General features: G+C 68.4%; 3 protein-coding genes across 4 annotated transcripts in view; all 3 read right to left on the reverse strand.

The window, feature by feature from the left end:
* PPP3CC (protein phosphatase 3 catalytic subunit gamma) overlaps nt 1-12,453 on the reverse strand; it is an 81,015-nt gene that overhangs the window by 33,413 nt on the left and 35,149 nt on the right. The window lies entirely within an intron of this gene.
* On the reverse strand, nt 3,327-5,965 carry CUNH8orf58 (chromosome unknown C8orf58 homolog). 2 transcript variants are annotated; one of them, XM_061349616.1, is made up of 5 exons: nt 5,901-5,965; nt 3,886-4,415; nt 3,732-3,804; nt 3,544-3,647; nt 3,327-3,464 (listed from the first exon to the last, which is right to left on the reverse strand). In XM_061349616.1, the coding sequence occupies exons 1-5, from the start codon at nt 5,941-5,943 to the stop codon at nt 3,381-3,383; spliced, it is 834 nt and encodes a 277-aa protein (XP_061205600.1). In that variant the 5' UTR covers nt 5,944-5,965; the 3' UTR covers nt 3,327-3,380. The 2 variants fall into 2 exon arrangements, with proteins under 2 accessions (XP_061205600.1, XP_061205599.1); XM_061349615.1 differs by lacking the exon at nt 5,901-5,965 and adding an exon at nt 4,915-5,020.
* Nucleotides 6,985-10,871, reverse strand: PDLIM2 (PDZ and LIM domain 2). Its single transcript, XM_061349764.1, has 9 exons — nt 10,775-10,871; nt 10,301-10,452; nt 9,942-10,011; nt 9,776-9,861; nt 9,662-9,704; nt 7,903-8,048; nt 7,494-7,643; nt 7,331-7,438; nt 6,985-7,257 (listed from the first exon to the last, which is right to left on the reverse strand). The coding sequence occupies exons 1-9, from the start codon at nt 10,865-10,867 to the stop codon at nt 7,062-7,064; spliced, it is 1,044 nt and encodes a 347-aa protein (XP_061205748.1). The 5' UTR covers nt 10,868-10,871; the 3' UTR covers nt 6,985-7,061.

Here is a 12,453-nt window from a genome sequence, read left to right on the forward strand (position 1 = left end):
GTGCTCAATGGGCACGGCCGCATCCAGAGCCTCCCAGTGCGCACCTGCGTGTACCCCTCCATCCTAACCGGGCCAGGCTGTCCCCAAGCAGAGCATCCCAGTGCCTGCCTCCAACGCACACCAGATTCCCTGCTTCAGAGGTTTCTATTCAATGCAAACCAGGCAGAGCAAACCCTGCACATCCCTGGGGATGCCCGGCCTGGGATCCCATCTCCCCAGAAGGCTGGGATGAAAGAGGCTTGTGGGGAGGGTGCTGCCATCCGCATCCCTGCTGTGCGGCATCTCCTGATGGAGACCTGGTGGGTGCTGCTCCATTGGTCCAAAAGAGAGGTGGCCTAGAAGGGGGTGACAGCAGCTCGTGGTACCCACACCCCAGCACATCTCATCCTGCCTTACCCCATGCCTTTGGGTGCTCCTCAATGGCTTGCCCAGGCTCAGCGCCACGGTGCTGCGGGAGAGGCGGAGCAGGACAGGAGGCAGCAGCATCCCTGGAAGCAGAATTCCTCCCCCGCTGCACGGTGCCCATCATCCCTGCACCTACCCGGGAGCTCCTCTTCCCTTCAGTCCCCATGGACACAGGGCTCGGGTCCAGAGCCTCGGGCTGCTGCAACACAGACATGGGTGAGGGATGGAGGGGGCCGAGTGCCCCAGAGCACCAGCACTGAACACTCCCAGGGGATACTGGGCTCCCCAACACAGACATGGGTGAGGGATGGAGGGGGCCGAGTGCCCCAGAGCACCAGCACTGAACAGGGGGGACACGGGGCTCCCCCCCTTGGCTCTGTCCGTGTCTGCCCATCACCACCACCAGTACCTCAGTTTGGCACAGCAGACCCTGGGGCATGGCAGGAGCAGTGCTCAGGGTACCCCAGGAATCCCAGCAGGGAGCTGAACCCCCATAAATCCCCCCTGCTGCCAGGATGGGATGGGGTGGGATCAGAGCCCTGCCAGGGCATGGAAAGGCTGATGGGTGTCCAGGCCATGTGCAGGGACACAGCGAGAGCATCCCGGGGCCGCATGCTGCATCCCATGGGGTCGCTGCAGGGATGGAGCCAGGAGCTCCCTTCCCCTCGGCTGTTCCTTCCCAACCGCATGATGCCGGGGGGCCAGGTCTAAGCCAAATAAACCCGGTTGCCATGGTTACCCGGAGCAGGGATGCTTCATTTAACTGCCACGCAGGAGCCGAGCCCATGCGAGGACCACGCTGTGCCATGGGGGGGCTCTGCAGACCCTGCACCAGCCCCTCAGCAGCAAGGCCCATGGCAGGGGAGGTGCGGAGCATCTGCTGGGTTAAACCCATTTAACCCCGTTGGCATCCCCCTGCCTCCTCCATCCCCTGCAGCCCCATGGCTGCCCTCAAAGGCCGCTGCTCTGTGCCATCAGCTCCTCCTGCTGTCCTTGCAGCTCCAGAGGGACTGCACCGATGGAAACCCAACCCCAGCGGTGCGAGCTCTGCTCCCGTCTGGATACCGTGGGAATGGCCACTACAGATCGGGATGAGGGATCCCATGATGGGGACTGGTACCCATGAGCACAGAATCCCCTTCCCTCGGCAGGGACTGGGCAGACTCAGGCAGTGAACTCGGTCACATTGCAGCATCCTGGCCAACCCCTTCCTTCCCTAAACCCATATTCCCTCTGGAACAAGGCCCCTGGGCAGGTTTTACAGATGCCATCCCCCAGCCTGTCCAGCACTGAATACAACTGACAGCTTGCACCAAAATCTATGCTTTTTCCCCCAAAACCGGGTGAATGAACCCTTGCCAGGAGCAGCACACACCTGGATCCACACTTCCGCTGCCTTTGTTGGGTGCTTGGGAGCCTTCCCCTGCTCCAGGTGATCCAGGGACAGTGGGGCCGTCACAAGGGAATGGAGTCCCAGGCCCCCATGCTGAGACCCCATCCCTCCTCCTCACCTTGATCCCAAAAGCAGAATCGGCACCATCCGGACCATCCTCAGCATCCTCCTATGGGGTCGGGCATCCCGTGGGGCAGCCAGGTGCTGCTGGAGCATCTCCCTGCATGGCAGAGGGGCAGAGCAGCGCTGGGGGCGCCTGAGCTTGTTCTGAGCCGCTCTCCCCAAAGCAGCCCCCATGCTCCCTGTCCTGAGCATCCCCCCGAGTCCCTCCTGCCCTTTGCTCCTCACCCCGGGCTCTTCAGCCTGGAGAAGAGAAGCTGCGTGGAGACCCCATAGCAGCTTCCAGTGTCTGAAGGGGGCCTATAGGGATGCTGGGGAGGGACTCTTCATTAGGGACTGCAGTGACAGCACAAGGGGTAATGGGTTCAAACTTAAGGGGAAGTTTAGATTGGATCTAAGGAGGGAATTCTTCCCTGTGAGGGTGCTGAGGCACTGGAATGGGTGCCCAGGGAGGTTGTGAATGCTCCATCCCTGGCAGTGTTCAAGGCCAGGTTGGACAGAGCCCTGGGTGCCCTGGTTTAGTGTGAGGTGTCCCTGCCCATGGCAGGGGGGTGGAACTGGATGATCTTAAGGCCCTTTCCAACCCAAACCACTCTATGGTTCTATGGTCTCCCCAGGGGAGGATGAGGGAAGGGTCACAGAATCAACATGGAGCTGCTTCTGCCCAAGATCCTGCCCCAGTCTCCCCTCTGGCAGGTTAAATCCCCACCCTCTTCACTGCTGGCGAGGGGGAAACAGGGATCCACGAACCCAAACCCCTCCAGCATCCCCCATCCCGCTCCCAGAGACCCCCCGTACCCCGCAGTGCTGGGGGAGGATGAGCACTCACCATTCCCGTTAGGAGCGGTGGGATGCAGGATGCTCCGAGGATGCTCCGAGGATGCCCTGGGGGCTGAGCGCAGCTTCCAGCGGCATCTTGCGGTACCCGGCCCCTCACGGCGCAGCCCCGACGGCACGGAGAGGGGCTCCAGCAGCACCAAACCTCAGCGGCAGAGCAGCCCCCCCCCCTCGTCCGTCTGCCCCCCCGCTCCAGTGCGGACCCCTCGGGACCCCGTTTCTCACCCTCCGGTGAGGGACAAGCTTCAGACCCCCCCCCCCCCCGGAGCCTGTCCTGCCCCATGGAGCGGGTCCCGAAGGGGAGGACCCGGGGTCGGAGCCGCTGGCACCGGGTGATGGGAGCGGGGCCGGGCGGACAAAAGGAGCGGTCGGAAGTGATGCGGTGATGACGCGCCCCGCAGTGACGTCACCCCCCACCAGCAGATGACGTCACCGGGCCAAAACCGCCTCTTTAACAGTGAAAAGAGTTTTATTTGGGGTAAAAGTGAAGGTGGGGGGGGGAACAGGGCCGGGGGCCGGCCCCGGCGGGTGTGACGTCATACGGCGGGGTGTGACGCAATGGGACCTCCTCCATCCATTGGCAGCAGCAGGACCGGGACCCCCGGCCCCGGTCCCGGCCCCGGCCCTACCTGCAGCGGCCCCCCCGCAGCGAGCGCCGGGTCAGGCGGGTGAGCAGCGCCTTCACCCGGCCCCAGTGCGAGCGCCCATCCTGCGGGAGGACACAGGGGTCAGCCATGGGACCCCCGCCCCATCACCCCACAACCCCCCCATCACCCCAAAGCCGTTACCTTGTCCGGTGCCGGGGCAGCGGCCGCGCTGTCGGTGGGGTCCAGCAGGCTGGGGGAGCTGGATGAGTACCCCCATGTCCTGTGGCATGGGGCAGCGTCAGGGGCTGCGGGGATCGGGGGGGATAAAGCTGGTTGGGGGGGGTCCAACAGGGCATGGACCCACAGCCCCCGCGTCCCACCCTGCTCACCGGCAGCCTGGCTGTCCGAGCAGGAGCGCGGCCGGAACCGTTCACCCTTCCACAGGGCTGCGTCCCGGCTGTGCTGTAGGTGAGGATCAGCATGGAAGTGAGCTGCGGGAGCCCCCAGCAGAGCATCACCCGCTCCCTGCTGCCGGCCCCTCACCGTGGCGTCCGGGCGGGTGCTCTGGGTGCCCTCCGCCTGCTGCCGCAGGAGCCGGTTGTCCTCCTGCAGCTTGGCCAAGCGCTCCAGCATCTGGCAGACGTGCTCCAGGTACCGCAGCCCCTGCCCCGGCTCGGCCCCGCTGGGTGCCGCATCCCCGGGCTGCTCCGCTGCGGCCTCCTCCGCCTCCCGAGGGGGCTTCGCGGCCCCGCGGTGCCCTCGCCCCAGCACCCGCTGCCTCCGGCTGCGCTGCGCCGCCTGCGCCAGCCTCCTATGGGGCAGGCGGGGGGGCTCCGTGCCCGGCTCCTCCGCCGCCGGGGTCCGCTCCGGTGCGAGCCCATCGAGGGGGAAGCGGCTCTCGGAGCCCGCGGGGGGGGACGGCGAATGCTCGGTGCTGCCCATCTCCAGCCCGGAGTCCTCCGACTCGCACTTGAGGAGCTGCCCCCCGGCCCCCCGCGGGCTCTCCTGCAGCCGCCGGTACACGCTGGCCGAGGTGGGAACCACGCAGCTCTCTGCCGCCTCCCAGGGACCATCTGCGGGGAGAGGGAACGCGCTGGGATGGGGGGGCCCAGCACGGCCCCATCACCGCTCACAGCCCCACAGCGGCTCCAGCCGTGCCCCCCAAAGCGAATCAAACACAACCCCCCCCTCCCGGCCCATGGACTCCTCTCCAGAGGGTCCCCACAGCCCCTCCGCAGGGGCAGGGATGCTCACAGGAGGGCAGCACGGGCCTCGTGCCCATCCTCTGCCCTCTGAACCACCAAACCCTGCTCGAACTCGGTGCCAGACACAGCAGGGCCACGGGCTCCATCCTTCCCCCACCATGGGATGGCTCCAGGGACCACCTCGCACTCACCCCCACAGCACAGGGGGCACCCCCGGGATGCGGCCCCCATCGCATCAACAGGGACCTGGGCTCCAACCCGGCCTGGCCACAGCAGAAAGGGGCTCATGGAGGTGGGGAGCGAAGCTTCGGAACCCCCGGGGCACCCAAACTGAGCTGCCCCCCCCCGACCCCCCCCATGCACTCACAGCAGCTGAACCTCCTCTTCCAGACGGCGCGGGAGCCGCCCCACATCCCGAGCGCCGGAGCCGAGTGCAGGGCGCGCTTCCCGGCGCTCCCTTTTCTAACCAGCCCAGCCGGGATCCTCATTACAGGACTGGTTCCCAACTGGTTCCTTGCAGGCTCTGGGATCGGTGATACTGGCTGAGCCGGTGGTTAAGGGCTCCCTTCCCACCCCACCGGGCTGTTTGGGCACTGGGAAGCCGGCAGCCCCGTGCTGGATGCATCGGGGAACCCCGCTCTGGGCTTGGGGGGGATTCGGTCCCAAATTCCTACCAAACCCGGGGCTGGAGCCTCTCACTGCACCCCCCCATGGGGATGGGGATGGGGACGGATCCGGGATGCTGCGGAGGGACAATCCCGGCCTTGAGCAGCAACGAATTCCAGCAATGCCGTGGGCCAGCGGCTCCCACACACCCGGCTCCCATGGGCTGGGCCGGGTGGCACCATGGGCTATGGGGCTGCTTCCCACCCCATCACCACCGGGATGGGGGCACAACGGGTGGGAAGGGGCACAGGGGTTCCCATCACTGGCAGAGCTCGAAGCCACCCTGGGGTCCCCCCCCCAAGTCCTCAGACCCCCACAGTTAGATGCTGGGGGGGGTCCCAGCATAGCCCAAGCTGAGAACCCACAGGGGGAGGCCATGGGTTTGTGAGCACACCAAAGGGACCCCAGTGCAGGCACAGGCCCCTGAGCCCAGCAGTGGAAGGCAAAACCTGGTTTGAAATCGCAGCACCCTGGGCCCTTCCCAGCAAGGGGACAGGAATCAGGAGCCCCCTAAAGACCCCTTTCAGCACAAGCACCATCAATCGGGGGTGCCGGGGACACCCAGGCCCCCTTCCATACAGACACCGCAGAGCGGGGACCCCTGAGCATCGCTCCTGCACGAGCATCCCAGGTTGGGGTTCCCCCCTCCCGGAGCTTCATGGGGGTCCCCGGGAGCCCCCGACTCACCCCGGAGCGGCTCCACGCTGAAGGCTCCGCGGCGGCGGAGCATCGCGGGGTGGGGGGGAACCGGAACCGGGACCGGGACCGGGACCGGGACCGGGCAGGACGCACCGGGAGGACCGGGCAGGGCGGACGGGGCAGCCCCGCTGCTCCTGCGCCGTTTTATGGGGCAGGGCCCGGGGCGGGGCGGGGCAGGGCGGGGCGGGGGGGGCCGCCCCCTCCCCGAGCAGCCCCTTTGCCCCCAGCCCCATGGCACCGCATCCGGATAGCGCTGAGCACCGCAGGAGCCTGCGCGGGGCTGGCAGGGGAGGGACCCCCGGGGCAGTGCATGGGCAGCCCCCCCGTATCTGCCAGCAAAGGGGATCCCGTGTGTGAACGGGGCGAGCCGGGGGGCACGGGGGCTGCAGCACCGGGATGTGGATCATGGGGTGTGGATCATGGGGTGTGGATCATGGGGTGTGGATCATGGGGTGCGGGATGATGTGGACATGGGGAGGGGTCGGTGCTCTCCTAATCTCGGCCGGGAGCTGCTGATAGCAGAGCCCATCCCCGTGCAAACAGGCACCAAGGGAGGAGAGCAGCGATAAGAGCCCACCTGAGCCCTGCAGGACAAAGGGCCCGGCCAACAGCCCACAATAAACCCCGACACCTCCCAGGGTGTCCCCACACCCAGCCCTGGGGCAGGGGGTTTGCATCAGCTCCCCACTGCTGCTATGGGTGCAGGCAGGAAGGGTTTGGGGTCCTTGCCTGCATCCCCCCCTCCCCAGCCCTGGGAGGGTGCAGGATGCTCCTGCCCCCCCTGCCCCGCACAGACCAGGCACGGGAGTGGAGCAGATATATATTATCTTTATATAGAGATCTGGCTTCATAGCTCCGAGAAGCCCTTTGCAGTCAGTGCACAAAGCGGTGCCAGCCCCGTCTCCAGTACCTAAGTGCTCAAGCATCCCTGTGCCCCCCTTTCCATCCCTGCTGCGCCCCTGGGTGCAACCCAGGCTGAGAACTGACCCAAGCTCATCACACACACACTGACACAGCGAGGGCAAAGGGGGCAGCCGCACCTCACACCCCCCCCCCCAACCACCAGCCCCAACCCTCCCAAAGCAGTGGGGCCCTTGGGGTGCCCGAGGGGATGCAGCGGGGAGCTCCCCATGGCCCCCTGCGTGCGGCTCAGGAGTGGGGGGGCACCGCGGGGGCTCTGGTGCCTCCGGGGGGGCCCTGGTAGCGCAGCTTCGCGTGTTTCTCACAGTAGAGCTCGTCCCCGGCCCAGAAGTGGCCCCGCATCTTCAGGTTGAGCCCGCAGTCGGCGCACGCGTAGCAGGAGGGGTGCCGGTACCGCCCGTCCCGGATGCGCACCGCCTGCGTCCTGCGGGACACGGGGCCGTCACCGCCCGCCCCCACCGAGGGGACCCCCCCCCCCCGGCCCGGACCCCACTCACGCGATGCCGCTGCCGCACTTCTCACACGCGGGCAGCCTCGGGAGCCCCGGCGCGGGTTTGGGTTTGCGGGCGCTGGGCGAGAGGCGGCTGGGGACGGGCGCTGCGGGGACACGAGGCCGTCAGGGCCGCACCCGCACCCCGCAGCGCCCCCCTTGAGCCCCCCTCACCTCCAGCCTCGTCCTGCAGCGCCTCCTGCAGCAGGCGGAAGGTGCTGGACTGGCGCGGGGCCGCCCGCAGCTCCCGGTTCTCCTGCAGCATCTTCAGCACCTCCGAGTCCTCCTCCAAGCGCCTCATGGCCGGCTCCGAGCCCGGGCTGCGGGAGCGGCACCCAGGGGGTGGCTCCCAGCACCCCAACGCTCGGGTCCGTGGGGCTGCACCCAAAGCACCCTCCAGCGGCTCCTCCACCCTGGGGAGCTGCCCCAGCCTGCCCCGTCCCTCCCACAGCCCGACCCGCGCCGCAGGTGCCTTAACCCTTTGCACGGGCTCCCTCAGCACCCATGGGTGCGTTGCGATGGGTGCGTGCGTGCGGCTGCGGGGCTTCGCTGTGCCCGCGTCCCGAGCCCGCCCCGTACCTGCTGCAGGGGTCGGGAGAGGATGCAGAGCTGCGCCGATCCCCGGGGGGCTCCCAGGGCTCTGGGGGGGTCCCGAGCCCCGGTGAGGGTGGGCGGGGGGGTGGAGGCAGCGCAGACCCCGCGGAGCTGTGGAGGCTTCCTCGGTCCTGGCAGGGGGTGAAGAGGAGCTGGGTGAGGAGCTGGGGACCGGGGGGTGCAGCCCCACCGCAGGGGGACACCCAGGTGGGGCCGAAGGGATGGGTGGTCCCCTGGAAGGATGCGGGGATGCTCCATGGCTCTGCATGGGACAGGCCAAGGGGAATGGCTTGAACCTGCCCGAGGGGAGACTGAGCTGAGCTCTGAGGCAGAAGCTCTTCCCTGTGAGGGTGCTGAGGCACTGGCACAGGGTGCCCAGAGGAGCTGTGGCTGCCCCATCCCTGGCAGTGCTCAAGGCCAGGTTGGACACAGGGCTTGGAGCAAGCTGCTCCAGTGGAAGGGGTTGGGAATGGAGGAGCTTTAAGCTCCCTTCAATCCAAACCAGGCCGTGATTCAAAATCCCTCTGCTCCCACCCCGCGCCTGCGCCCGTCCCCTCCCTGCATCTGCTCCTGCTCAGGGCAGGAAAGGCGAAACCCGGATAAGTGGAAGCAGCCGCCATCAGATGCAAACCCGGGGTGGGGATGAGGAACCCCGTGCCCGGGCCCTGCAGAGGCGGAGGGGGCAGCCCCAGGGCTCTGTGGGTCACAGCAAGCAAAGGATGAGCTAAACTTAGGCACGGGTGGAGCTGGGCCCTTTGGCTTCATCCCCGCCGGTACCCGGCGCCAGCCCGCACTGGGATGGGGAACAAAGCACGGTCCGAGGGCAGCCCTTCCCCTCGCTGCCCCTCTGGGCAGGGGTCCGGCCACAGCCCCCCCCCGCTCAGCCCCATGGCGGGGGGGCTGTGGGGCAGGGGGGAACCCCTTTGGGGCGAACACGGATGTGGGGGGGAAGGAGGGAGCGTGCGCCCAGAGGAGCCAAGGGGCAGCCGGGGCCGGGCCGCGCTCGGGGCCTCGGCGCTTCCCGATTTGGGCTTGGAAACAGGGAAGGGAAAGCGGGGAAGGAGCGGGAGGAGGGAGGGGCCGAGCCCGGAGCCAGCGGCTGCCCCCGGGGCACCGCAGCCGCCCCAAACCGCGGCGGGGAGGGGCGGGACCGGCCCGGGCCAGGCGGCGGGGGGAGCATCCCTGCCCCGGGCACTGCGGGCACCGCGGCCCGGCCCGGCCCTGCCTGCACCGCCCGGCCCCGGGGCAGAGCGGGAGGGGAGGGGGCGCTGCGGGGGGGGGGGGGAGCAGGGCTGAGACCAGCGGTGGTTTCGGGGTGCAAAGGGGACGGGTTTGGGGTGCAAAGGGGATGGGTTTGGGGTGCAAACAGCGGTGGTTTTGGGGTGCAAAGGGGATGGGGTTGGGGTGCAAAGGCAGTGGGTTTGGAGTGTGAACAGCGTGGTTTCGGGGTGCCAAAGTGATGGGTTTGGGGTGTGAACAGTGTGGTTTCAGGGTGCCGAGGGGACGGGTTTGGGGTGCAAAGGGGATGGGTTTGGGGTGCAAACAGCGGTGGTTTCAGGGTGCCAAGGGGACGGGTTTGGGGTGCCAAGGGGATGGGTTTGGGGTGCAAACAGCGGTGGTTTCAGGGTGCCAAGGGGATGGGTTTGGGGTGCCAAGAGGATGGTTTGGGATCACAAAGCTCCCATTGCGCAGATGCCCCCCCGCAGCCCTGCCTGGCCCCACACAGCCCCCAGCTCCTGCTCACCTGGCAGAGGCCGGGCCAGGCCATGTCCTCCATGAGCCGGGAGCTGTGGGGAGAGGATGGAGCCATCAAGGACCCCAGATCCTGCCCGGGCCCCCCCACCCCGTCCAGCCTTACCCTGTGCTGCCGGGCAGGGCGCTGCAGGGCGCGGGGCTGGAGCCTCTCCGGGCGGCCCCGCTCTCCTCCTGCATCCGCAGCGCATCCTGGGGACGGGAGGGAGACGCCAGCGGCTGAAGCCGGCCCTGGATGAGGGTGGGGGGCACGGGGGCTGCCCGGGGCTCACCTGGAAGCGGGCTCCCAGCATCTCCGGTGAGGAGTCCCCATTGGTGTGGCTGGGAGGTGGCACCGGGGACCTGCGGGACCAAGGGAGAGTGGTGGCTCCCGCATGCAGGAGCCCGCGGCGTGGCCGCTCTGTCCCTGCCAGTTGGCAGGGGCTGGATGAGCTTTAAGGTCTCCTCCAACAGGAACCAGTCTGTGATTCCCCTGCAGCACCCCCAGGCCCCCAACTGGGACCAGTTGGCCGGGTAACGGCTGCCAGCGCTGCCTGAGCCTTAATTACAGACCCGGGACGGGCTCCCATGGGAAGGGCAGAGCCCCAGGAGCCACTGGAAGGGCAAACAACCGGCTGGGCGCAGCACCCACCTCTCCACCTGCAGCCGGAGCTGCCCAGGGCTCTGCTTGATCTTATTCTGCGCCTCCACATTGAGCATCTCTGCTGCGCTCTCCCCGTTGATGGTGAGGATGAGGTCCCCTGGGCGCAGGTCCCCCGCGGCCGCCTTCCCGTGCTCCGTCACCTCCATGGGACATGGGGATGGGCCCGGTGTCATCCTGGTGGTGCTGGGGGCAGCGAGACCCCCCCCTCCCTGCCACCCCTTAGCCCCACACCTGCACCGTGCAAGCCTCGTGCATCACCGTGCCCAAGCACACGGATGGGCACAGCCAGCTCTGAGGTGGTCCCCAAGTCCAGGATGCTGCCATTGGGGTCCCCAGTGGAAACATGGCACCGCCCTGCCGAGCTCAACGAACCCATCCCCACCAGCACCCATCCCCACGGAGCAGGATCCGCTCCTGGAGCACCCCCGGTCCAGAGCCCACCCCTGCATCCCGGGCTCCTACCTTGGAGACGGTGATGGGCTTCCCAAAGTCTCTTCCCCCCGTGATGCGGAAGCCCCATGGGGCAGGACCGGGCAGGGTGAGGGTCAGGGGCATGGCCGCGGGTCCTGCGCGGGGTGAGGACAGCCCCGGTGCCGAGGGGATGGGGCAGAGCCGGGACCCTGCGCCCTGCCCGGGGATGATGGAGCCCAGCAGCGCCTTCCTTCCGGGGGCCCTCGCCCTGTCGCAGGGTGCCGGCAGCTTCCTCTTGCTGCCCCGCTCTTGGTGGCTTCCTCCCCTTCCAGCCCTCCCCGGGGACCCGGGGCTGCGAGGCTGCGGCTGCAGGGGATGGAGCGGCCGCGGTCACCGAGGCCTTGGGCAAGGCAGGAAATCGGTGCTGGTTTGGCCACGGCAAGGCCGAACCGAGGGGTCCGAGGGGAGGATCCTGCTGCGCACCAGGGCTGCAAGAACCACCCCCCCCCAGCCCTTCGTCCTGCAGCAAACCCACACGGGTAAGGGACGCTGAGCATCCCCTGGCGATAGCACGGGGGCCGCAGCAGCCCTTTGCTTTGATGGGATCGGTGGGAACCGGCAGCACCGTCCACTGAGTATCAGCTCTGGCATCGCTGGTCCTCTTGGGACCCATCCCAGCACAGCGCTACCAGCACAGCCCCAGGGTGGCAGCAGGAGTAGGGTACCCATCTGCATCCCGGCACCCCATCCTCATCCCGGCACCCCATCCTCATCCCGGCACCCCATCCTCATCCCGGCACCCCATCCTCATCCCGGCACCCCATCCTCATCCTTGCACCCCATCCTCACCCGCAGCCGCCGGGGGAGGCATTTTAAACATCCCAAGTGCACAAAGAGGGGTTTCAGAGGCTGCCACGAAGAATTTCCTGGGCTGGGCTTTGCAGCGCCGAGAGGAAACCCCAAACCCGCTCCCCGTGCCCAGCCCCGCTCAGCATCCCCGGGAACCGAGGTCTGGCTCCCCGGGGGACCCCAACACCCGGCCGGGCACCCCCGAGAGTGCTGCACCCCCAGAGCGCTGCACCCCTGAGACTGCTGCACCCCTGCTCCTGCACCCCCATCCCCTGCCCCGTCCATGCCCGCACCCGGGGCACGGCGCTGCCTTTGTGGCCGCGGTTCCCGGCACGCTCCGGAGCTGCCGGCGGCTCCCCGGCGCTGCCGGGGCCGTGGGGACAGCGCTGCCCGCCCCCCCCCGTCCCCTGCCCGTCGGAGCAGCGCCCCCGAGCCCCCGGCCCCGGCCCCCCCCCCAGCACTCACCGAGCCGGCGGCCCCGTGGGGCGGCGGAACCGAGCGCGGCCCCGCGGCAGCGGCGCCTCCCCCTCGGAAGGGGCCGGCGGAGCCCGACGGGGCCGGGCCGCAGCTCGGCAGCGCCGTCTACGGGCACGGCCGCCCCGACGGGGCGCACGGTGAGGGCCGCGGGCGGTTCCAGGGGTCCCGCGTGTCTGGATGCAGCCCCACAGGCACCCCCGCAGCCCTGCCCATCCCTGTGTGCCCACAGCATCGCCTCCACGCAGCATCACAACCCCACTGGGCGCCACCGCACCCCCAGTGTGTGGCCCCGCTGCCCCATGCAGTGCCCTGTGGGCTCCTGCCCCACATCTCCCGTGGGCACTGCCCCAACCAGGCTGAGCCTTGGGTTGAGCTGAGCTTTAATGGTGGGCATGAAGCAACCG

This window comes from Neopsephotus bourkii, unplaced genomic scaffold (genome assembly GCF_033783945.1).
Source record: "Neopsephotus bourkii isolate Nb327-2 ecotype Australia unplaced genomic scaffold, CSIRO-AGI_Nbou_v1 NB_457, whole genome shotgun sequence".
Taxonomy (NCBI): Eukaryota; Metazoa; Chordata; class Aves; order Psittaciformes; family Psittacidae; genus Neopsephotus; species Neopsephotus bourkii.